Source organism: Mobula hypostoma, chromosome 8 (genome assembly GCF_963921235.1).
Source record: "Mobula hypostoma chromosome 8, sMobHyp1.1, whole genome shotgun sequence".
Lineage (NCBI taxonomy): Eukaryota > Metazoa > Chordata > Chondrichthyes > Myliobatiformes > Myliobatidae > Mobula > Mobula hypostoma.
Window position 1 is genome coordinate 152,632,715 of NC_086104.1, and position 25,905 is coordinate 152,658,619.

General features: G+C 41.6%; 1 protein-coding gene across 1 annotated transcript in view; it reads left to right on the forward strand.

Annotated features, from left to right (window-relative positions):
• The window catches only part of mxd1 (MAX dimerization protein 1), a 42,973-nt gene extending 17,496 nt beyond the window's left edge, over positions 1-25,477 (forward strand). Inside the window, exons 4-6 of the mRNA XM_063057092.1 lie at positions 8,350-8,464; positions 10,304-10,463; positions 19,089-25,477. Of these exons, the coding sequence (XP_062913162.1) occupies positions 8,350-8,464; positions 10,304-10,463; positions 19,089-19,279 (466 nt within the window). The 3' untranslated portion in view covers positions 19,280-25,477. The remainder of the gene's footprint in view (positions 1-8,349; positions 8,465-10,303; positions 10,464-19,088) is intronic.
• The last annotated feature ends 428 nt before the right edge of the window (positions 25,478-25,905 follow it).

Sequence of the window (25,905 nt, forward strand, 5' to 3'; positions counted from 1 at the left end):
TCAGTGGGCCAGCAGTTTATTAACCATGAGCCACCGACCTCCATCCCGTGTTTATTGTTACAATTTGTAACGATATGGTAACTTGAAACACATAAACACTAGAGTTTCAATGTATTTACATTGTCAAAGTAAAGGTTGTGGTATGGTTAATATTTAGAAAACTTATGGGTTATATTCATGAAAACAATTAATTACAGGCTATTTCACAATTATATTAACATAGATTTCTAAATTATTACCATAATTGCAAAATTATCTTAACATTATATAAAAGAAAATTTCAGTTGTGCGCCAACAAAGGCTACGTGCATTGGAGCATTTCAGTTACAGTGTGGCCATGCACCCGCATAGCTTAGAGGGAACATTGGTTATGGCGCAATTATGTAAAACTTCATTTGGAGCATAGCTGAAATAGTATGTACAGTTTTGGTTGTCATATTAAAGAAGGACTTAATTGCCATAATTGCATGGAGAGAATCAAGATGTGATTCACCAGAATATGGTCTGAAAGAAGCATTTAATTTAAGAGATACTGAGTAAGTTGGGGTTCTTTCAAGCAGTGAGGGGAAAACTGATTTGAAATGTACAGATGAAAGGTATAAATAGGGTGCATAGTGGAAAATGTATTCTACCTCGCAGGTGTCAAGGACAGAGGGGAGTAGAGTTGGCTAGGACTTTGGAGAGAAGTTGAAGATTTTAGTTGAGGGTGGTTGAAATCTGGAAGTATTGCATTAGTGGGTGGTGCAACAATTAGAATGCTATGACGTGAAATGATTATGAGTTAGGTGCTGGAAAATGAAATGACTATGTAGATGAGTATTTAATAACCAGCATAGACATGGGTAGGCTATGCTCTGACTCTAAATGAGAAAGCATACAGGTGCTGAAAGGTTTCAAATCTTATCTCAAAATTATTTTTCTCCCCATTAGGGAGAGTGAGATTTATTTTGCTGCAGTAAGTGGGTACTTATTACTGAGGCAAACCAGCTAGTGAGTTCAAGGCTCCATGCATAATCTGTGTGGATTTTGTAAAACCATTTTAGTATTGCTAATGTGGTGAAAGTTTAAAAAACAATCTTTCTATGGTTAGTGTTTCTGATGTGCTGAGCTATGCTGGAAAATACACGTTTGTAAGTAATGAAAATTCTGAATTTTCTCTTGTCTTCATATTTGGATATTTTTTCAAAGTGATCTGTTATTACCAATAGTAACAAAACCTGTTGTGTTGTACAATGGAATGATTCAGAAATTTAGAGCTTAAGTTTGCCAAAGCTGTCATCCAGTGTTCCCTGCAGATTGTATCATTTGAGACACAAGAAATTCTGTAGATGTTGGAAATTCAGAGTCATTCACACAAAATGCTGGAGGAACTCAACAGATCAGGCAGCATCCACGGAGAGGAATAAACAATCAATGTTTCGGGCGAAATCATATGGAAATTGAAATGCTTCAAATTCCTGAATGCTAATGCAAAGTCAGTGTTAATCTTTACAGTTTGGTGTTTGGGAGTAGCTACTATTGTGTCTTTTTTTCCCCTGAAGGGTGGAATGTTTAAGTTCAAAAATAAAATTTACTCCTGATATTTTAAAGATACTAAAGTGTCTAAGCTCTCTTTACAATCATAGTGTCATCTGGTCTATACATTCTGTGTACAAAGCTTCAGTGCCACTATTGTGGCCTATTTGAACAATGGTGTTTGCAGGGCATCTTGGTGCTCAATGGTGGTGAGACCTTAGATTGCAGTCATTCCCTACCAGGTCTTCAGGTTGGTGTCACCAATCTTCAGCACACTCCTTAACACCTACTCTTGCAGCCTGAAATGTGCCTGACTGCATTGACAACTGGGTATCTGGTGCAAGAAGACTGTTTCAGGGCTGACCAGAGCATACCTTTCACTGAGCTGATAATCTTCCTGAAGCACTTACAAAGCAGTATTTCACTAAACAGGAACACCATGCCTATGGGAGATTATGGGGATAGTGCAGGGAAATGGTACTTGCTGATGCAGGATTAGAGGAGCAAATGGTCTCCTCTTTCTTTATCCTGTTGAAAGACCAGATACTATTTGCTTACTTTTCTACCCATATCGTTGCCTTGTGAAAATTATTCTGATGAATAGGACAAATTTCTTTTATTCTGTCTGGGCACCCTCCAACCTGATGACACAAATATCAATTTCTCCTGCCAGTGAACAAATTTTTCCCCCTTCTATTCCGCTCCGTGACCTTTTAGTACTTCTCACCTGTCTATGACTACCCCCTGGGTCCCCTCCTCCTTCCCTTTCTTCCGTTGTCCACTCTCCTCTCCTATCAGATTCTTTCTTCTTTAGCCCTCCCACCCACCTGGCTTCACCTATCACCTTCCAGCTTGCCTCTTTACCCCTCCCCCACCTGTTTATTCTAGCATCTTCCCCTCCCTTCTCAGTCCTGGTGAAGGGTCTCGGCCCGAAACATTGACTGTTTACTCTTTTCCATAGATGCTGCCCGGCCTGCTGAGTTCCTCCAACATTTTGTGTGTGCGTGTGTTGCTTTAAATTATTTTATGTTCAGTTGATAAAAATGTGCCAATTGTTAAGTTTGGATCATTGTTTTACAAAGTGGATGAGTGATCTAGCCATAACTTGGTGCACACTGATTGGAACTACATGCTTCTGCCATGCCTTCCCTGTACAGTAAGTAGGTGGTTAATGGAATATCCACCAGTTCCAACAAATCTGTTTTGCTTTTAAACCAGTGTAATCCTTTACAGTGTCATTTGTAAGATTGGGGTTCAATTGCTGCCTCTGTCTGCAAGGAGATTCCCTGTGCTTGTGTGGGTATCCTCCAGGTGCTCTGGTTTCCTCCCACAGTCCAAAGATTTGAGTTAGGGTAGCACACACAAAATGCTGGAGGAACTCAGCAGGCCACGCAGCATCTGTGGAAAAGAATAAATAGTCGACGTTTCAGACCGAGACCCTTCCCCTCCAGTCCTGATGAACATTGACTGTTTACTCTTTTCCACAGGTGCTGCTTGGTTTCTCCAGCATTTTAGAAACATAGAAAACATACAGCACAATACAGGCCCTTCGGCCCACAAAGCTGTGCTTTACCCATAGCCCACTATTTTTCTAAGCTCCATGTAGCCATCCAGGAGTCTCTTAAAAGACCCTATCGTTTCTGCCTCTACCACTGACACTGGCAGCCCATTCCACGCACTCACCACTCTCTGCGTAAAAACAACAACAACAACAACAATTTACCCCTGACATCTCCTCTGTACCTACTTCCGAGCACCTTAAAACTATGCCCTCTCATGTTAGCCATTTCAGCCCCAGGGAAAAACCTCTGACTATCCTCACGATCAATGCCTCTCATTATCTTGTACACCTCTATCAGGTCACTTCTCATCCTCCAAGGAGAAAAGGCCGAGTTCACTCAACCTATCCTCATAAGGCATGCTCCCCAATCCAGGAAACATCTTTGTAAAACACATTTTGTGCGTGTTGCTTGGATTTTCAGCATCTGCAGATTTTCTCGTGTTTATGAGTTAGGGGTGGTAGGTTGTGGGCATGTTATGTTGGCACCAGAAGTGTGGCAACAGTTGCATCTTGCTCCTAGCACATCCCCAATACAAGTGATGCATTTTAATATATATGTGACAATAAAGCTTCTTAAATAGGGTACATAACTACATGGAAAGGATGTTACAGTTTGGTTGTGCAGGTGATTGTTAACATGTTGTTGACATCAACAGGAATGAATGACCTAATACTTTTTTTTGTTTTTCCCCTTGAGCTCATGAGAATTCCCCTACCTGGATGCAGTTATAAGCTAGAGCGACTCGCTCTAAATCTTTTATTAGCACCACCTTGAACTCAGCAACTTCTGCTTGCAAGTGAGGGCAAGTCCAGTTGGAGTCAATTTCTTTCCCCCACCTTCCCTATTTCTGTGGATATACATGTCACCATTTACTCATCCCCTTGAAAGCCATAATTACAGGAGACGGGCAAAAGAAGCCAATTAATGGTACAGGAAGGAGACAGCAGATACTGGAAATCAGGATCAACACTGTTTCCTTAACAATTTTGTTTTAACAGTTAGTGTTGCTGTCCCTGAGCTGGAGATCTGGTTGACCACTCTTTGACCTGTTTGGCATGGTGACCCTGCCAGGAACCAAAGCATAAAGCCCTGACTCCAGCCAACATAGGTCTCCAGGTCATTGAGACACGCAAGTCTCCAAACCACGTCAATTTGTCGTCCTCTTGATCCCTGAACACCACCAGAGACGAAGGACCTTCATTGCTGCCCTAAATGCCAGTAGTGTAATGGGCAGTAAGTAACAATCAACACACACAATGTGCTAGAGTGCTCCTCCGGTCAGGCAGCATCTATGGAGGAATGTTAGCCAACACACTGAATAGCTGCTATCTAGATTGTGCCTGAGGGTAATGTATGCCGATTTTAAAACATTCAAAAGCAAATCCGATGAATACTTAATGGGAAGAAAATGGATTAGCGTAATGCTTTGCAGCACTACAGATCAGTGTTCAATTCCTGCTGCCATCTGCAAGTAGTTTGGGTGTTCTCCCCATGACCACGTGAGCTTCCTCCAGCTCCTCTGATTTTGTCCCACATTCCAAAGATGTAGGGGTTAGAGTTGGTAAGTTGTGGTCATGCTATGTTGGCACTGGAAGCATGTCCTTAATTGCGGTTTGCCCCAGCATATATTTGGACTGTTTTGGTCATTCATGCAACTGATGCATTTCACTATGTTTCGATGTCGATGTGACAAAACACTAATCATAATTTTACTCTCTCTAGATGTTCTCCTTATAATGTGACTTTCTATAATGTGGAGTTTACTAGGAATGTAACTCTCATGTAACTTGATGTATGCAGGATCGTCAATGCCATCATTATGTACCGTCATATGACGTAGGCAAACAGGTCTTTCCGTGACCATGATTGTTCTTGGCAAAGTTTTCTACAGAAATGGTTTGCCATTGCCTTCTTCTGGGCAGTGTCTTTGCAGTACAGGTGACCTCAGCTATTATCAATTGAAAGATTGCTTGGCATCAGTGGTTGTATAACCAGGACTTGTGACATGCACTAGCTGCTCATACGACCATCCACCACCTGCTCCCATGGCTTCATGTGTCCATGATCGGGGGGCTAAGCAGGTGCTACACCTTGCCCAACGGTGACCTGCAGGCTAGTGGAGGGAAGGAGCATCTTGTACCTCCTTTGGTAGAGATGTATCTCCACCCCACCACCCAAGTATCCAGGATGAAATCAATAAAACTTTTATCAGGTCTCATACTTGCTAATGCTGCTGAAAAGAGGAATTTGTAGAGAATTGAGGACTGGGTTGGATTTGGCTCTGATAATGACTTGCCCATTGGGCCAGAAGTGCTTTGTATACAGGTGGATTTCACAGCCAAAATAAAATAATCATTCAGTTGGATTTTCCAAGCTGATGTTGGTTGGTTGGGTGATACCTAACAATTTCAGAACCTTGAAGTTTACTGTTGAAGTTTGCTTAACTTTACTATTTCTATTGACTTTAAAGTTCTGAAGTTATCAGGTTTTAAATTTAATCTCTATCAGTAGTGTGTTCAGAAAAATATACACTTGGTGGCCATTTTATTAGGTACACCTGTACACCAGCTTGTTAATGCCTAATTAGCCAATCATGTGGCAGTGACTCAGTGGATAAAAGCATGTAGACATAGTCAAGATGTTCATTTGTTGTTCAGACCAAACATCAGAATGGGGAAGAAATGTGATCCAAGTGACTTTGACCATGGAATGATCGTTGGTGCTAGACGGGGTGGTTAGAGTATCTCCTGGGATTTTCACGCAGGACAGTCTCTAGAGTTTGCAGAGAATGGTGCGAAAAAAAACATCCTATGGGTGAAAACAGGTCAGAGAAGAATGGCCAGGCTGGTTCAAACTGACAGGAAGGTGACCGTAACTCAAATAAAGGCTGACTTATACTTGTGTGTAGGCTCTATGCTGTAGCCTACACAAGTGGCCTACGCCGTTGTGAGCATTTATAATTGTGCATTAGTGTATCTGCGTTGCTCTGCAATTCACCGCCAAAACGCTAGTTGGCGGTGGGGTTTCTATGCCACTGTGTTGAGTTTCTTTGTGTACTTCAAACAATAGCGACTGAAACTGAGCGCATCATGTTGGAGTTGGAGCTAATAAGTGTTGAGCAAGAGTTACTTTTATTGAAATTACTGCAAGGCAGAAAAGAGAGAAGACGTTGGAGGAGATGGTGTGTACGTCCATTGAACGGTTTGAGGCAGAAGGAGGGTGAATTTTCTGTGCCGCTGAGAGACATGGACAAGGAAATGCATTTCAAGTATTTTCGGATGTCGGCAGGTAGACTTGACGATTTGGTTCATCATCTCCAAGCGGACCAATCACAGTTGTTGTGGTCTGCGTCACCGCGACGCGTAGTTACATTTTTGGGGAGGCGCCTACGACGTAAAATTGACACAGAAGTATAAATTGGCCTTAACAGTGGCGTAAGGAAGAGCGTCTCTAAATGCACAACATGTTGAAACTTGACGTGGATGGGCTACAGCAGCAGAGGACCACGAATGTACACTCAGTAGGCACTTTTTTAGGTACAAAAGCTACCTAATAAAGTGGCCATTGAGTGCATTCAGTTATTCTAATGACAATATTGAGATGTTAGAGTAAATTTAGAATATCATTTTATATCCTCTCTTATCAGATCATTAGGCTTCTGAAGCCCAGCAAAGCGTTTCTAGGCAAACTGATACTGTCCAGTGTTTGCTGATTTATTTTCAAACAACAGGATTTAAATTAGAAACACAAGCAATTCTGCAGATGCTGGAAATCCAGAAACACAAAAGTGCTGGAGGAACTCAGCAGGTCAGTATGCATCTATGGAGAGGAATAAACAGTCGGTGTTTCAGACTGAGACTCCATCAGAGCTGGCTGATTTAAATTGGAGCAGCTGAACTGGTGCTTGATGTCCGCAGATTGACTGCTCGCTTGAGGTCCATCACTTGTAGCCCATTCAGCTCAAAGCAAAAGTAGCACATACCATGTGCTCTGCAGGGTTGCGTGAAATAATGTGCTATGTTATCCCAGCCTCGTTCCCAGAACTTGTAAATTAATGCACTGTGTGCAGATTCAGAGAGCAAACTGAATAACACGAGGGATCAGCAAGGCTATTTTTTTTGTTTACAGCAGCTTCTGCAACACTCAAGGGAGTCCAATTTGACTGCTTCTGGCACTGACCAGTGGAGTTGATCCTTGTTTATGGGCAGCCTAATTCTGCTTTTATGAAGCCAATCCCCTTTAGGACATATCAAAATATATGGGTTAGGAGCAGCAGTAAGTAACTTGGCCTCTCGAAACTGAGAAACAATTTGCCACGTCAGTAATAATGTAATCCACTGTTGTCCCCATTGGTTTCTTAAGAATCTACTTAAACTTAATATTGTTCTCTCAGGAGGAGCATTCTGCAGTTCACTATTGAAAACTTTTAACACATTAAGTTTGGATGCAACTAGCAATTCTCAATCCTTGAGTTCTTGGCTGCATCGTGGATCCTCTTGCCAGTGAGTGTGACTTGTGATGCCTTTGAAGTGTTGACTTGGCTTAATGGTGGCACTCTGTTCTTTGGTTACTTTTTTGCCAATTTCACATGGTGACATTTTGTAGTCGGTGAAGAAGGAACCTCTGTAACACCAATGCACTTCACAGGAGCTAAATTTATTTTGGGCGAAAGTAACTTTATTTATTTCCTTTAGTCTGAGCAACCTGTTTTAGTGAATCTGTTGGATTCATTGCCACAGATGGCTGTAGAGACCAAGCCATTGGGTGTATTTAAAGCAGAGATTGATAGGTACTTAATTCGTAAAGGCATCAAATGAGGAGAAGGCAAGAGAATGGGGTTGAAAGGGATAATTAATCAGCCATGATGGAATAGCAGAGCACATTTGATGGTGTGAATGGCCAAATTCTGCTTCTGAATGATCATTCAATCAGCTTATGAAATAGATTTTAAAATGTAGCTATTTTAAAAGGAAGCCAAATTTAAATTGGAAGGAGTTCAGCCTTTGATATCACAGCCTCTTGTGCTTCCTGGGAACTTGTTACCTATCACCTTCCAGTTTGTGCTTCTTTCCCCCTTCCTTTTCAGACCTGATGAAGGGTGTCGGCACAAAACTTCGACTGTTTATTCCCCTCCATAGATGCTGCTTGACCAGCTGAGTTTCTCCATTTTATGTGTGTGTGTTACATGTTAAAAAGTTTGCAATTGCTTGAGTTATTCCCAGATAGTTCCAGGTTGTGACTTTAAATGAGTGTCTCTTTTTTTTTAAACCAGACGGGCCCATCTGCGACTTTGCTTGGAACGCTTGAAAGAATTGGTACCAGTGGGAGCAGAGAGTACAAGACATACCACACTAAGTTTACTTATGAAAGCCAAATTACACATCAAGGTAAGCTGTGGGGAGAAATTCTGTAACCTTGTTACTTCTGCAGAAAACTTCCATCTCAGCATCGGAACTGCTGGCCATTAGATGTTATCGAATGTAACGACTTCATGGCAATCAGATATGTTTTCCTAGTAACTGAACTGTGTGGTTCATGTTTTCTAGACATTGTTTACACTTTTGACAGCAGACAAAAGTATTTCTAATGGCATGGCCTGCATAATTAAATAGTCTATTTTCGTCAGCTGTTGTTGGATGCTACTCTTTCATTGTTACAGAGTCCCGATGAAAGGTCTCCACCCAAAACATTGACTCTTTATTCCTTTCTACAGATGCTACCTGATGTGCTGATTTCCTTGAGCATTTTGTGTGTGTTCTCTGAATTTCCAGCATCTGCAAATCTCTTGTGTTTATTCTTTGTGTTGCTCCTATAAGTGTTTTGTGGTTATCGTTGATGACTGATACCTCAAAGCCCATGCTTTGCACTGTCATTTAAATTTAGATCTGTGAAAGTCTTTAGAGATGAAGTAGAAGGGAGATATTGCCTCACCAATAATATTACGAGAATTGGTTTGTTAATGTGACATGTACCGTGATACAGAGAAAAGCTTGCCTTGCATACTGTTCATACAGATCAGATCATTACTCAGTGCATTGAGACAGAACAAGGTGACAATGTAGAATAAAGTGGAACAACTACAGAAAAAGTTCAGTGCAGGTAAATAATAAGATACAAGATCATATCAAGGTAGAGTGTAAGGTCAAGAGTCCATTTTATTATACTAGGGAACTATTCGATAGTCTTATAACAACAGGGTAAAAGATGTTCTTGAGCCTTGTTGTAAGTGCTTTCAGACATTTTTTATCTTCTGCCCAATGGAAGAGGGGAGAAGAGAGAATGTCCAGGATGTGTGGGGTCTTTGATTATGCTGGCTGTTTTACTGCTGGCAGTGAGAAGTATAGACAGAGTCTATGGAGGGGAGGCTGCTTTCCGTGAAGTGCTGAGCTGTGTCCAAAAGTCTCTGCAGTTTCTTGCAGTCTCAGCCGGATTATTTGCCATACCAAGCCATTATGACTCAGTATTTCTATGGTGCATTGATTAAAAATCAGTGAGGGCCAACCGGGACTTGTCAAATTTCTATTGACTCCTGAGAAAGTAGATATGTTGGTGAGCATTCATGGCTGTGTGGTATTCGTGGTTGAACTGAGACAGGCTATTGGTAATGTTCACTCCTAGGAACTTGAAGCCCTTAACACTCGGGTAGATCAGTATATCCAGTTGACAAAAGCTTATCCTTGGAATATTGAGCATGTTTTACTTTCATATTTATACAGACCCTTGATCTACTGGTCAGTGTGAACAAAACAATTTTTAAAAAATTTCCAGATGTCCGTTACCAAGCCCTCACCACACTCCCTCAGAAGGCAATGTTCATCTCTACATTGTTCATTCGTTTGCTCTAAGTCTCCACCTTGTAACAACCTTCCTTGCACCTCTGATTCCAATTTAAATATGTTCAGTTTCTAACTTTGCCTTGTTCAAATGGGGCGTATGGTGACGTAACTGTGTAACATTATTACAATGTCAGCGATCCAGTTTAATTCAGCTGCTGTCTGTACGTTCTCCCTGTGTCCACATGGATTTCCTCTGGGTGCTCTGGCTTCCCCCAAGCATTCATAAGACTAATTGGTTAATAGGTCATGTAGGTGTAATTGGACAGCACTGGCCTATTGGGCCACAAGGGCCTGTTAACATGCTGTTCCTCAAAATAAATAATCAGGTTTTTTCAGGATTCCCAGGATGTGCAGGTTTTTCCTCTTTAAAGTAATTGTCTTTCCTTCTAGACACTTGAAGAAGGTGACAGAAGGGCTCTGCACCAGATTGACCAGCTACAACGGGAGCAGCGTCATTTGAAGCGGCAGCTGGAATTGCTTAACATAGAGAGGACGCGAATGGATAGCATAGGATCAACTGTTTCTTCAGAGAGATCAGACTCTGATCAAGGTAATATTTTATAGAGAGCTTCCATTTAGTACAAAATGATTGGTTAATCTATAACCAATCACAAACTTCTCGCACTGGTATCGCAATCAAAATTCTTCTTAGCTCTCACATAGTTGCGAAATTGTTTCAGAGATACAGTACTGTGCAAAAGTCTTAGGCATGAAGCTTCTAGAATACCAGTTGGACCACAATTATAGCAGCAGGAGTAGGCTTGTTGACCCCCCTCAAATCTGTCCTGCCATTTTAGTTTTAGCAGATTTGTTCCAGAAAGTAATTTATATCAACTCTTAGGCTGAGGAAATCATAAGACGATAAGATTTAGGAGCAGAATTAAGCCATTTTGCCCTTTAAGCCTGCTCCTCATTCCATTATATCTGACTTTTTTCCTCAATGTACCTCTCCCACCTTCTCCTCATAATTCTTACTTCCCTTACGAATCAAGAGTCTATCAGTAACGCTAGAAAGTCTGCAGATGCTGGAAATCCAGAGCAACACGCACACAAAATGCCTCCTCTTCAGTCCTGAAAAAGGGTCTCTTCCTGAAACATTGACTATCTATTCATTTCCATGCATGCTGCCTAACCTGCTGAATTCCTCCAACATTTTGTTGCTCAAGAGCCTATTGGTCTTTACTTTAAACACACTCAAAATCTTGACCTCCACAGCTCTCTGTGGTAATGACTTCTACAGATTAACCCTCTCTACTGGAAGAAATTCCTCTTCTTCTCGGCTCTAAAGGGATGCTCTTTGAAACTGTGCCAAATATGTAATTTCTGAGTTTGTTGATGATTCAAGACTAAATGGGAATGTAAGTAGTGATGAGAATGATAGGAGATAGCGACAAGCTCAGTGATTAGACAAAAAACACGAGATGGGGGCAAAATAAGGTTACTCAGTTCAATAGAAAAACAAATATTGAGTGCTTCTTGAGATGGTGAAAGACTGAGAATTGTTAATTTCAAAGGACTTTGAAAACAAGCCACTAAATGCTAATGTTTTGCAACAATTTTAAAAAGCAATTAGGAAGAAAAATGGTATGTTGCCCTTTATGTTTAAAGGAATTGCATAGAGGGATAAAAGATGTGTTAGTCTAGTTTGCAGGGTCTCGGTGAACACATTTAGAGCATTGCGTACATTTTTCTGCATAAGCTGAGAGTTAAAAAAATATATATCCTTGCTATACAGGGAATGTGATGAAGGTTTACCAGATATGCTTCTGAAATGTTGGACTGTGATTTGAAGAAGATTTGAGTGAGCGAGGCCACTGTGCTCTAGTTTTAGAAGGAGGGATGATTTCGAAAACATACAAAATTCTGAGAGAGTAGATACCAGGGAAGGTATTTGCTTTGGCCAAAATGTTATTGCTACAGTCTCAAATTAATGGCAAGCCTGTTCAGGACCGTTGTGAGGATATATTTTTAGAAAGTCTTTACCATAGAAGATTATAGATGCTCAGTATTGATTACTTTCAAAGTGAAGATCAATTGATTTTTGGAATTGAAAGAATAAAGGGGTAAGGTGGGAAAAATATCACATAGAAGATCACATAAAATATCACATAGAAGATCAGCCATGTTCAAGCTGAATGATTAAATTGGACTGAAGGCCCTACTCCATTACTATTTCTCGTATTCTAATCATTGACCTGATTTGTTCTTATGTTCTTCTTCGTGAAGACAGAGCCAAATTCAGCTAATTGTTCTCCCCATAAATGCTGCTTGACCCACTGAATTACAGAGCAATACAGCATGATGCAGTCCATCGGGCCCAACCCAGTCCATGCCAACTATGGACCCAACAAGCTAGTCCCAATTTCCTGTGTTCGGCCCATATCCCTCAATGTCCTGCTCCTCCTTGTGACTACCCAAGTGCTTCTTAAATAATATTATTGTACCTACTTCAACCACATCTGTGACTATCTCCTGCATTCCATTCATATCACATGGTTCAAATCAGTTGAGCAAGAATTGGCCACTTGTCCCTGCGACCTTGTTCTGCAGTTCAATAGATAAACACTGATTTAATTGTTATATCCATCTCAGTATTCCTGCCAATATTGGGTAGACTTTCATTACTTTAGTTATCCTGTATCTATCCATCTGTCCTCCCTCCCTCCCAATGAGTCTGCGCCACCCAATTTCAGCCACGTGACCATTAACCTACTAACCCAGGGACAGGGTCCTTACCTACCACCCAACCAGCCTCCGGATCTAGCACATTATCCTCCACAGCTTCCCCCACCTTCAACAGGACCCCACCACTAAGCACATCTTTCCCTCTCCACTCCTCTCCGCTTTCAGCAGGGATTGGTCCCTCCGCGACACCCTGATCCACACGTCCCTCCCCAAGGATCTCCTACCCGGCACTTATCCCTGTAAGCGTAAGTGCTACACCTTTCCCTACACCTCATCTCTTACAACCATTCAGGGCCCCAAACAGTCCTTCCAGGTGAGAGAACACTTCACTTGTGAGTCTGTTGGGGTCATCTATTGCATCCAGTGCTCCCGGTGCGGCCTCCTCTACATCGGTGAAACCTGACGCAGATTGGGGGACCGCTTTGTTGAGCACTTCCACTCCGTCCGCCACAACACAGAATCTCACGGTAGCCATCCGCTTCAATTCTGCTTCCCATTCCCATTCAGATATGTCCATACATGGCCTCCTCTACTGCCATGATGAGGCTAAACTCAGGTTGGAGGAGCAACACCTCATATACCGTCTAGGTAGTCTCCAACCCCTTGGTATGAACATAGAATTCCCCAACTTCTGGTAATTCCCTCCCCCTCCCTTCCTCTATCCGTATGTCACTCTACCCCCTCCCCCAGCTCCCTCACGGTTCCGCCTCCTTCTTCTACTATCCATTGTTTTCAGGGCTGTGACGTCAATGCTTCCCCTCCCCCACCCCTTTGTCTTTCAAATTACTGATCTTTCAACTGAAGCTACAAGCATTCTTCAAATCCTTCCCAATCTTTCATTCTTCAGTCCTGAGGAAGGGTTCCGGCCCGAAACGTCAACTCATCGTTTCTAACTGATGCTGCCGGACCTGCTGAGTTCATCCAGCGTACTGAAAGTGTTGCTTTGATCACAGCATCTGCAGATTATTTTGTGTTAACCTACTAACCCATAGATCTTTGGAGCGTGGGAGGACCGGAACACCCGGAGGAAGCCCATGCAGTCACAGAACGAATGTACTTGCATACAGCGATGGAAATTGAACCCAGGTCACTGATGCTATAATAGCGCTACTCCAACCGCTATGCTACAGTGCCAACCCAATATCTAACCAGTGTTTAAATATTTTGTCTTTCACTGCCTTTAATTCAGTGTTCCAAAAAGTCTCAGCACTCTGAGAAAGGAACTTCCCCTCATTCATCTTAAATGGTTGACCTCTTCGTTTTTAAACAGTCACATCTAATTCTAGATTCTCCGACAAAATCACTTTCTCTCCACATTCATCATGTCTGTAAGGGGTTTGTATGTTCTTCCCGTGACTGCGCGAGTTTCCTACAGATGCTCATGTTTCCTCCCACATTCCAAAGACGTGCAGTTGTTTGTTAGTTGCTTGCATGCTGCGTTGGTGCTGAAAGCATGTTGACAGTCGCGGGCTGTCCCCAGCACATCTAGGGGACTGATGCAAGTGGCACATTTCGCTGTGACAAATAAAGCTGATCTTTCATCTTTGTCAAGCTCCCATTCACTCTTCTGAATTCTAGTGGATGCGAACGTTCCTCATGAAATGGCTTGCTCATTCCAGATATCAGTCAAGTAAAGCTTCTCTGAATTACTTCCAAAGCATCTGCATCCATCTATAAACAAGGAGACTAGTAACAGCAGAGTGTGCTCCAGATTTGGTCTCACCAATGTCCTATATAAACTATAGCATAACCTCCCACATTTGTATTCAGTCCCCCAGGCTATATTAATACCTGCATTCTAGCCTCTTGTGAACCATAATCTGGGACGTCATGGCTACTTAGATTCATTTAACTTTCCTTTTCCAAACTGAACCCTGTTACATTATTATGATTTGTCAGGTCTTTGCCGCCTTGCATTTTCTTCACAACTTATTTTCCTACCTACCCTTGTGTTACTAGTAACTGTAGTAACAATCTATTGAATCTCTTTATCCAAATCATTTGTCTAAATTGTAGAAGCATAATACCAAGGTATTGACTAACTAATTACATTTTGCCAACCAGAAAAATAACCCATTAAAACCCGCTTTAGTTTATTTTCAGTCACCAGTCTTGACACAAACTTGTACAGCATGGAAACGAGTCCATAACTTCACTGAGTCCTCATAATTCATCTTATTACCCATGCCATTACGTCACATCCTACACTATCGTCATCATCTTCATGTGCCGTAGACAATCATGGTGTTCTGACCATGATTGTTCTTGGCAGTTTTTCTACTCAAGTAGTTTGCAATTGCCTTGTTGACAGTGTCTTCACAAGACTGGTGACCGCAACCATTACTAATACTCTTCAGAGATTGTCTGCCTGGCACCAGTGGTCACATAACCAGGACTTGTAATATGTACCTGCTGCTCGTACGACCACCCACCACCTGCTCCCATGGCTTCACATGACACTGATCAAGGGGGCAAGCAGGTGCTACATCTCGCTCAAGGGTGACCTGCAGGCTAGTGGAGGGAAGGAGTGCCTTACACCTCCTTTGGTAGAGACATGTCTCTACTCCGACACACCACAAACTTTTATAGTTTGCAATAATATTTGCATTTGGGAAGTATTGCTCTGTTTTCCCAAAGAAAAACACAAATAAAAACTCCCTGATGTGCTTGGAAGCCATAGGGTTTGTGATAGAGATTGAATGAAATGGTGTTGGGAAATTGATGGGGTTGAAGTCTGATATTATCCAGAAATTCTGGAGGAGTGCAGCAGGTCCCTCTTCCCTTATCTATTCCCCTAACTTCTTACCTCTTCTCACCAGTCCATCACCTCCCCCTGGGTCCCCTCCTCTCTCCTATGGTCCACTCTCCTCTCTCATCAGATTCTTTCTTCTCCAGCCCTTGACCTTTCCCACCCACCTGGCTTCATCTATCACCTTGTAGCTATCCTATACGACCATAAGATATAGGAGCAGAATTAGGGAATTTGGCCCATCAAGTCTGCTCCACCGTTTCATCATGGCTGATCCAACTTTCCTCTCAGCTCCAATCTCCTGCATTCTCGCTGTATCCCTTCATGCCCTGACCGATCAAGAATCAATCAACCTCTGCCTTAAATATTCATAAAGACTTGGCCTCCACAGCTGCCTGTGGCAAAGAGTTCCACAGGTTCACCACTCTCTGGCTAAAGAAATTCCTCCTCCTCTCCATTCTAAAAGGACGCCCCTTTATTCTGAGGCTGTGTCCTCTGGTCTTAGACTCTCCCAGCATAGGAAACTTCCTCTCCACATCCACTCTATCAAGGCTTTTCACCATTTGAGAGGTTTTAATGAGAGTTCCCCCCCCCCCATTCTTCTGAATTCAAGTGAATACCAGCCCAGAACCATCAGACACTCTTCACATGACAAGCCATTCTTCACATGACAAGCCATTCAATTCACCTTCCCTCCCCCCAACTCTTTCTATTCCTGCATTTTACCCCTTTCCGGTCCCGAATAAGGGTTTCAGCCTAAAACATTTTTTTTCATTTCCACAGACGCTGTCTGACCTGCTGAGTTCCTCCAGCATTTTGCATGTGTTGTTTGGTTTTCCAGCATCTGCAGACTTCCTCATATTATGGAGCTATAAAACAAAAAAAATAAGATGTATTCCTAGTGAATTTCACAAGTCCTTTGGACTCTGGAAGATTTCTAATGGATTGAAGGGGAGCTAGAAAAAGTAAAAGTAAACTGGTTAATCTAACATTGTTAGTGTGTAAAATGTCTGTCACCGAAAGATGGAATAATGGAATGCTGACAGAATCAGACAATGTTAAACTGGATATACCTAAAGGAATGCTTGACAAATCATTTGGGACATTTTTTTTGGATGATGTAACTGGAATGGATGAGGACTACCCATGAATGTGATATTATTTGGACGTTAAGAAGACTTGAGTAAGGGTGCAGAATCGAAACGTGGGTTTAGGTGTAAGGTACTGAAAGGGGTGTCATGGTATCAATAAATAGTGTTTTTCTGATGAGCGGGCCGTGGCTAGCGGCTGCTGTAGGAGTTAGCGCTTTATTCCTAGCTATTGATTATTTATTAATAATTTAAAAGTGGGAACTTAATGTACGTCTAGATTTGCGGACCATCCTGAGCTGAGTGGAAATGTGAGGGTGTGAGCTTTGAGAAGGATGCAGAGAAATTCTGAAAGGACTTGGACAAGTTGAGAGAGTGATCAAGTGCAGTATAATATGGATAAATGTTAGATATTACATTTTGGTGATTAAAATCAGGAAAGAATGATTTCTGTAGTGACTGATTGGAAAAGGGGATATATAATGAGATATGGATGACTCGGCATAATGATATCTGCCTGTCCTTGAGCATCTTGGAAAGATATATAGATAGGGAAACTGTATAGGCATATGGGCCAAGGACTTGCAAATTGGACTAGCTTAAGTGGGCATCTTGTTTGATGTGGGTAAGTTGGGCTAAATTACCTGGTTCCATGCTGTAGTAGGTCTCCGTAACTCAGGGTCAACCATGAATGTTGCGTCCTAGCTGTCTAGGTATGCAAGCCAGGGCAGCACAAAATGAAGAGCAAGCTGGTGCCCAACCCAAAGGAGTGGCAGAGACTAATACAATTTGGTACCAGCAGCATCGCAGGAGTTGCCAGCCAGCATTGCACTCAGTGTAGAACTGCCTTCGAGACTCAAGCTGTGGATTTTTCCCTTGGGGTTTACTCCCAAAGCCTTCCCCAGAGGTTTGAGATCAGAGTTTTCCTTGTCCTAGATTAGCTGCTAACCACAGCTGACGAGCCCCATCTGCCTGAGGTGACTGGTTTAAGATGCCAGTAATCTGCCTTTGCCCCTTCTCCTGTCAGTAGAAACACTTCCATGGAGCTTAGTAGCAAAGCCACAGGTGAGGACCAGGAGCTGGACTTGGCTGTCAGAGGCTTCTTGAGGCGCACGCTGCTGGGAGCATTTAATAGGTAGTGGGAGCTTTTCCCAATTACCACCCCCAGCTATAGCAACCTTAATAAACCTTCCACGCTGTATTACTCTTAAGACTATGACCAGTTGCTGAAAGTAGGCATGAAGGCACAGCAGCCAATTAAAAAGGCAAAATGCTCTGCTGGGCTTTCACATTGGAAAGATTCAAGTGCAGGAGCAATGTACGGTCTTGGCAGGACTGGACTTTAATGACTTGTGCAATTTTGGTCTCCTTTTGAAGGATGTTCTTGCTAAGGAAGGGGAGTGGTGACGATCACAAGACATTCCAGGGTTGGCCAGAATGATATACGAAGAGAGATTTTGTGTTTGTGTGTTCTTTTTATTATCACAAACACAAGAAAGTTTATGGATGCTCGAAATCCAAAACTCAGCAGCTCAGGCAGCATTTATGGAAAAGAGTAAACAGTCAACATTTGGGGCTGAGGCCCTTCATCAGGACTGAGAAGGAAAGGAGAAGATGTCAGAATAAAAAGGTTGGGGGAGAGGGGAAAGACACTGGCTGAAGTTGATAGGTTGAAGCCAGTTGGGTGGGAAAAGCTCGAGGGCTGGATAGGAAAGAATCTGATAAGAGAGGGGAGTGGACAATAGAAGAAAGGGAAGGAAGAGGGGGACCCCGGGGGGGTGGGGAGGGGGGAAAGTAATAGGCAGGTGAGAAGAAGTGAAAGGTCAGAGTGGGGAATAGAGGAAGGGTGGGGGGAGTGGAATTTGCCCACTGGAAGGGAAAATCAATAGTCATTTCATCAGGTCTGAGGCTTCCCAGATGGAATATAAGGTTTTGCTTCTCCAGCCTGAAGGTGGCCTCATCTTGGCACACATTGGGACGGGAATGGGAAACAGAATTAAAATGTTTGGCCAACGAGAAGTCACGCTTGTGACGTATGGTGCAGAGATGCTCAATGAAGCAGTCCCCCAATTTACAACAGGTCTCACCAGTGTAAGGCAGGCCTTTTATAATAGTGTTCTATAAAATACAAAATAAAGGTTTTATTGTTACAATTTTTCAAATAGGAGACGGCGAGTAATTAAGGTGAGAATGGGAAAAGTTCAAGAGAGATGCACATGGGAATTTTTTTTGATACAGAGATGAGTGCCTGGAATGAGATGCTTCCATCTTTGTCTCTGGCAGCTCATTTCAGGCACTCACCTCTGTACAAAAAAAATACTTGCTCTGCGCATCTCCTCTAAACTTTCATAGAACACTAATTAAAATGTACATTGCTTACACATCACCCGTGTGAAACTTAAGAGGCTTTTAGATAGACATGAAAATGCAGGGAATGGAGAGATATGGATGATGCGCAGGCAGATGAGATTTGATTTAATTTGACCTCATGTTCAGCAAAGACACTGGGTGCCAAAGAGTCTGTTCCTGTACTGTACTGTGTTCTAATTTGAGCATGCGATTTATAAAGCAGGAAGGAAATCTAAAATGATTGCATGCACGAAACAAAAGGCAAAACCTCTCACTGTGCGTGATTTTGTTTTTAAACCTGCAGAAGAAATCGATGTGGACGTGGAAAGCACTGAATACATATCAAGAGACCTGGATTGGAGCAATAGCAGTGTGAGTGACTCTGATGAGCAGATCAGTGTAAAGAGCAGTGGCAGTGATGAGGGGTACTTCAGTACAGGCATCAAGAGAATGAAACTGCTCCCAGCTCCTCATAAAACTCTTGCCAGCCTATAAGGAAAACCAGTCCAGTCGGATAACTACTTTCATATGATGAGTTACTGCTCCATGGTTGGACTTAGTGTTCTGTAGCACAACATGTCTTTTTCTCTCCTATTCATCATGCTTATTGTCTCCTGGTGCTTCAGATTTTCCCTGTAGAACCTACAGATTACTTTAAGAAAGTACGGAAGGTTTAGAGAGGGAAAGGACTGAAGGCACATTTCATATATTTGTTGGTCTAGCTCTTCTATATCATACTTACTCTTGCACAACCATTTTCACCTCGTAAGTTGTCCCTTTTCCTCTCTCCACCCCTCTACTGTATTTTAAAGCACTCGGATGAGCTTGCATCCTTGGACTGGAAAGAGAGCTATTAAATAGCTACATGTGTGCCACACAGGCAGATGCATCACACTGCATGTTAGCCTGCAAAGAAACTTAGCCTAAGGGTGCTGAGTAATGCTTGTTACATAGAATGGGATTTTCAAGTTTGTGATCTGAGAATTTCTCTCGTGTTTTCAACAAATTGGACATGTTAGAGCAAATGTGCATCTGCTTTCATGTCTTAATATGTTACCTAATATAGAATCAGGAATAGGTGAATTTCAGTTTGATTAGATATCTCACCTTTCTGATACCATATTCCCCAATCATTTTGATACTTTGTGCACTCCATGTGATCAATCTTGCTTGAGATACTCCACAAGATTGCTCTAAAAAATACTGGAAGAGAAGTGAAAATTCTGCCTGATGATTTTTTTAAAAAATATGTAACCATTAGATTTGAACACCTTTGTTTTCAGGTGGTTTGTTGAATTCACTGAGAGTTCTCATGCAAAAGCAAAATACTGTGCATGCTGGAAATTCACAGCAAATCCAATGCAGTCTTCAGAAGGAAAGAAAGGCTCAGAATAATTAACACCTTGCTTCTCCACTCTGATTCTGCCATAAATCGTGAATATTCCTAGCATGTGCGGTATTTTCCATGAGAAAACACTCGTATTCTAAGATTGCAAGAGATTTTGAGAATAATGCTACAGTTAGATTCTATGGTCACTATAAATCCTAAACTTTTTAACATCCCGGACATTAGGAATTCATATTATCAGTGAGGAATTCATGTTTTGTGCTTTCTGGAGTCTGTAACCATTTACAATCTGTTTTGTTCCTCTCCCATATTGTTTTGAGAAGCCATTATCTGAGTAGCTCATTGAATTTCTCCGTGAAATTTGACTGGAAACTCTTGTTTTTCCACATGGTAGCATAGTCCAATGATGTGGAGGATAAGCACATTAGATAGTTATAATTAAAACCTATTTGCATGGGCTACAGTCCAAATTCATTGGCATGTTATATGTGCCTCCTTAAACATTGACATGGAAAACCCCAGAGTCCCCACCTGCTGATGAGCATACTTGAATCATGAGCTTTGAGCTAACATCTCTCTCAAATCCTCGCAGACTTGACCCATTTCCATCCCCGTACCATGCTGGGAAAGTAACAGCAGCTTGTTGGAAGCACAAACAACTCATGTTAAATGGCAGTGCTCAAGCAGTATATCTGGTCCTCCGATTCTTTGAGTCGGAAGTTGAAGTTAATGCCGTCCATAGTGATATGACATTCTTGAGGACGTTGGCAGATGCACTCGATGCTAGCCAGAGATTTCAGTGAGTTGACTGTTTACTCTGATAATGTGCAGACCAAGCATTTCCATTTTGTCTTAGGAAGTTGAAGCATCTTTGATATTTACTTTTCATTGCTTATTTTAATCTACTTTTATTTGTTGTTGTTTTGTTTGGATTATGTTCTAGCCCAATCCACATGTACTACGGAAAGCTTGCTTGATCCTTTTATTGTTCAAAAATAATACTTGTATTCTAGATGTTCCATTTCACAGACATTCATGCAAGTACTTGCAATATGAAACCTAATCCTTTGCTCACTATTCAGTGAGAAAGGTGAAAGGCTTGTTAAAGCATTAATTAAATTGTATGTTTTATCTTTGCACTCCTTAAATGATAATCTAAACTTAAAAGATCTGTCCATAGCAGCTGTAGTGCAGTTTCTAGCAATTTATCATAACCGTAAGGCAAAATAAGCCCTAAGTTTAAGAAATATTGGTACAAAGGTCTGGTGCAGTTTTACAGAAACTTTGCCCTTTCTCACACCTAAGACAGGGGCATTAACTTTTCTTAGTGGCAGGCCACTTTTACCCATGCGTTGCTTATGGCAACAGATCAATTATTAACACTTTGTGACAGTTGCACAAAAATACAAATGGGGTGTCTTGGAGACCACCTGCTTAAAGCAACCAGCAAACATCTGTTACAACAATGAATTAATGATTCTCTTCAACCTGTATCAGGAAATTACTTTTCTGGACAACTGAAGTCAGTCCAGGAAGGCAGCTGAACGAAGTGTCTTGACAGCAACTCTGTAACTTCAGCCGGATCTTCATAGGATTGGCATCAGGGTTAAGTTCAAACCTTTGTGATTTTGACTTGTGTCTGGTGCCGGATGTGAGATTTCCCCTGTACCAATCTTGAAGGTTAAGGATGATGTTGCATGTACTAGGCCAAACTCACTGGGTGGAAGGCCACCTCCAGGAGGTGGCCATAGATCTATTTTAGAGTTTTGGCTACAGTGAAACTGTAGCCCCATCAAAACCTGCCTGTTCTTTTAGTTATCTTCTCTCACTCCCTTTTTATAATGGCTCTTTGCAATTGGAAAATGCATCCACAGTTGGTTAATTACAGCTTATTTTTAGAGCTTTTTCCACTTCTCAACACCAATCGTTTCTCTCCCAATCTGCATCTTCCCCTGGATTGCCCTCCTTGTCCTTTCACTTCAATCATTACACAGGAACTAACTTTACCTGCGCTTCTACCTGAATGTTGCCAGCACTGAACGTAAGTGTAACACTGACCCCAGTATTGCCCTGTGTTTTGGGGTGGGAAAAAAAAAGAGAAACAGCTCCATACCATCAATGTATTGCACATTTGCAGTTTTACTGCATAAATTGATAAGAGGGGCTAAATGGCAGATACAAAAACCTCACTCCAGAGGTGTGTTTGCTGTTGGTATCAATGTGTAGACAGAAATTCGGTACTTCTCCTGCCTGGTGGGTATATGATGAGTGCTGAGCATTCAATACATTGCACCAATATGTCACTCTGCCGAGCAGAGAGAACACATGAAATTGTTTTTAAAAATTCTCATTTCCAGCTGCACTTCTTGTTTGAATTTGATTCCTAATCGTGTATAGGATATGACAACCCTTCCCACATTTGCACTAATCTTTCTCACTAATGATAGGCATGCGTGGATTTTTTTTAAACTAGGAATTGCAAAATATTCCCATCTTACATTGTGAAATTTAAATTAATAATTAAAGTTTAATGTTTTAGAGTTGTTACTGTGCTTGTTAACAGCAATATGCTACAGGACAAATTCTTCCCTCGAGCACAGTGCAATTAAGCATGTAGCACTCTCCAATAACATACACCTGAAGATGTTTTCCCACCCTTAACCCTCAACGTTTGCCCTGTTAGCCACCAGCGCATCAGAAGTTGAAACACATTTTCAAATACCAAGCAAAGTCTTTAGTTGAAGACCTGGGTGCTATGGATGCCTACAGTGGATCACACTTACCCGCCTGATGATAACAAACTGATGTATCCACAATGATGCACTTAATTTTCAATATTTTGGCAACCACACGCAGTATAAAATAAAATTGAAAACGTTAGTGAGCCTGTTAATGGGTGAGGGGTGGAATGATGCCTGGTATGTGCAGATTGTAATTTAAAAAGTGTCATTGCAGTGTGACCTTTTCTCTCACCAAAGTCTCTCTCTCCATTTGTTGTGCAAACGAGAGAACCTCGTTGTTGGGGAGGAAAAGCCTGACTGCCTTGTTTCTGAATTGAGCACTTTTTGAAAACGCAGTAGAAACACCTTGGAGCATTTGATGGTGAGGAATATATTGGACACACACCGTTTCAGGATGGTGATATTGTGCCTTCTCCTCTGTTGGAATTTTAATGATTTTTGTGCACTTAGTCCGCCAGAGTCTATAGATTTAAACTGTGCGGAGATTTTGGTTTTTTTTGTTGTGAGTTTGTTCACATATCGTTTTTCATACTGAACTCCCAGCTTGCACACTGACTGCACCTGATAGTAGACGTGACCTCACTTGGTTAAATTGGAATATGTCTGAGTTATCACCACAGGTTTTCTTCAATGGTGGAATGGGGCCAGTGCTGGCTGAGACCAGTTTTTAAAACCATGAGACAAAGGCTAAATTGCCTAAATCTGCTCTTATCAAGTCTGCCCCACCATTCCATCATAGCTAATTTATTATCCCTCTCAACTCCATTCTCCTGCCTTCTTCCCATAACCTTTGACATCCTACTAATTAAGACTGTTTTACATGGTGCAGTTATTGTTCAGTCTGGGACTTAACCTTTCGCGATACTTGTACGTCCTTTTGTACTTCATTTCTGTGGTTCCATGTGAATGCTGTGGTCAGTCTTCCATTGTGTGCACCAAGTGAGAGGGTTGGGGAGGAAGAAGGGCACAATAAGCCCAATTGAAGTCCAACTTAGAAATAAATGAAAAGTGTGTACAATTGAGTCCCTATTGACCAGACAAGTGTTTTCTGGTTAAATTTCCATGTCATATTGTGAAATAGAAACTGCCTCTGTAATTGTAACCAGTCGCCAATATTCCGTGATTCAATATTAGACAGTGTGTAGCTAAGATTTAAAAAGTGGCAAGGAGCAGTGGTTCTACACTGATTTCGTAAAATATTTTTATAAAAGTTTAAGAAATTGGGCTTTGTTCCCATAACACTTAAGTGCTTATTGCAGAAAATCATAGCATTTGGAATCAGTCCTGCTCTTTTGGGTAATTTGAAGGCAAAACTTGGTTTTGGGTAGCCTTCATATAGACTGATCACCTGTTTTAGCCAAACAGGTGCTGCATAAGGGAAAATGTGGAAAGGAATGGATTAATGGCACTGGGAATGTGTTAAGTGCTTCCAGAAACTCCCTAGCAGTATTGGCACAGGTTGCTTCTACAGATCTAGTTTTTAAGATATTTTCATATATGCCTGACAATTTGAAAACTATGTTTGAATTATTTTGTTTTGGAGTTTCTCCAGTTCTTCAAAGTTCAAAGTACATTTATTATCGAAGTATTTATACTATGTACAACCGTGCAGGCCGCCACAAAATAAAGAAACGCAATAGAGCCCATTATAAAAAAAAGACTGTCAAAAACCCAGTGTGCAAAAAAAAAACACAAATCATGCAAATAACATTTCAGAACTAAAGTTCACAAAAGTGAGTTCACAGCCATAAAGCCAGTCAACACTGCAGCTGGGCCAGGAGCCCATCAGTTGCAGACCACTGCCTCAGTTCAGCACACAGATGAGTTTGTCTCTCAGAGACAAATGTGTTTAGCCTTTCAAACCCTACACATTTGAAGAATGGTCACAGTTCTGTGCAGGAGAGGTGAGAAATGTGGGCATTTGGATGAGCAAGGCAGGCTTGTAGTTTCATTTTAAAGTCTGAATAGATTGACATAGAATTTTGACCAGTTTCATTACCAACAACTGCATGCCACCCAGTTAGAAGAATTCCTCCATTTCCTGCAGCATTTGTGTCCAACCAAAGGACTTCATGCAGGCAAACCTAACTCACTCACCACGGGGACATCACCTAGTCTCTGTGCTTTAGCTCAGAGAATTGTTGTTCAATGTACCTTGCACGATAGTTGCTTGGTTAGAATAAATCTCTTTTTCTTCTATTCTGGACTGAGTAGAAATGTTTATTTCTTTAGGATCTTGTTAATTTTAATCCCTAATATTTTGTTCCAATCATTTGCCTGATCTTTCCATTCTTGAGCTGGTACATAAGAAACTGAAGCACTTAGGGGAGGTGGGGAGAGATACTAAATTTTTATATGCAAGGTAAAAGATTCAGCATGACCCTGCACAAATGATTAATGGAGGGGAGGGCACAATTCTTTATTTTTCATATGCTGATTATTGTAAATACCTTTTTTATCCCTCTGTCAGGACCATACAGTGGTGCTTATTCCAGGTAGCACATGTGTCATGCTACTGTATGTGTTAGACATGTTTGTGTGTATGTATACTTAATGTATTGTTTGACTGTTGTATAAAATTAAAAAAAACAATTTATTTCATTATTATATCGTCTCTGTTGTAATGTGTTCACGGTAATCGCACTCCACACCCTCCAGCAACACAGAATTGTTCCGGACTTGAAGTGATTCTTAACTTAAAACTTTGAACTTAAAAGTGGATTGTCGTCAAAAACAAATTAATAACTCGAGTGCAAAGGGATTTGGGAGGCCTCGTGCAGGATTCCCTAAAGGTTAACTCGCAGGTCAAGTCAGTGGTAAGGAAGGCAAATGCAATGTAAGCATTCATTTTGAGAAGACTAGAATATAGAAACATGGAAACATAGAAAATAGGTGCAGGAGTAGGCCATTCGGCCCTTCGAGCCTGCACCGCCATTTATTATGATCATGGCTGATCATCCATCTCAGAACCCCGCCCCAGCCTTCCCTCCATACCCCCTGACCCCCGTAGCCACAAGGGCCATATCTAACTC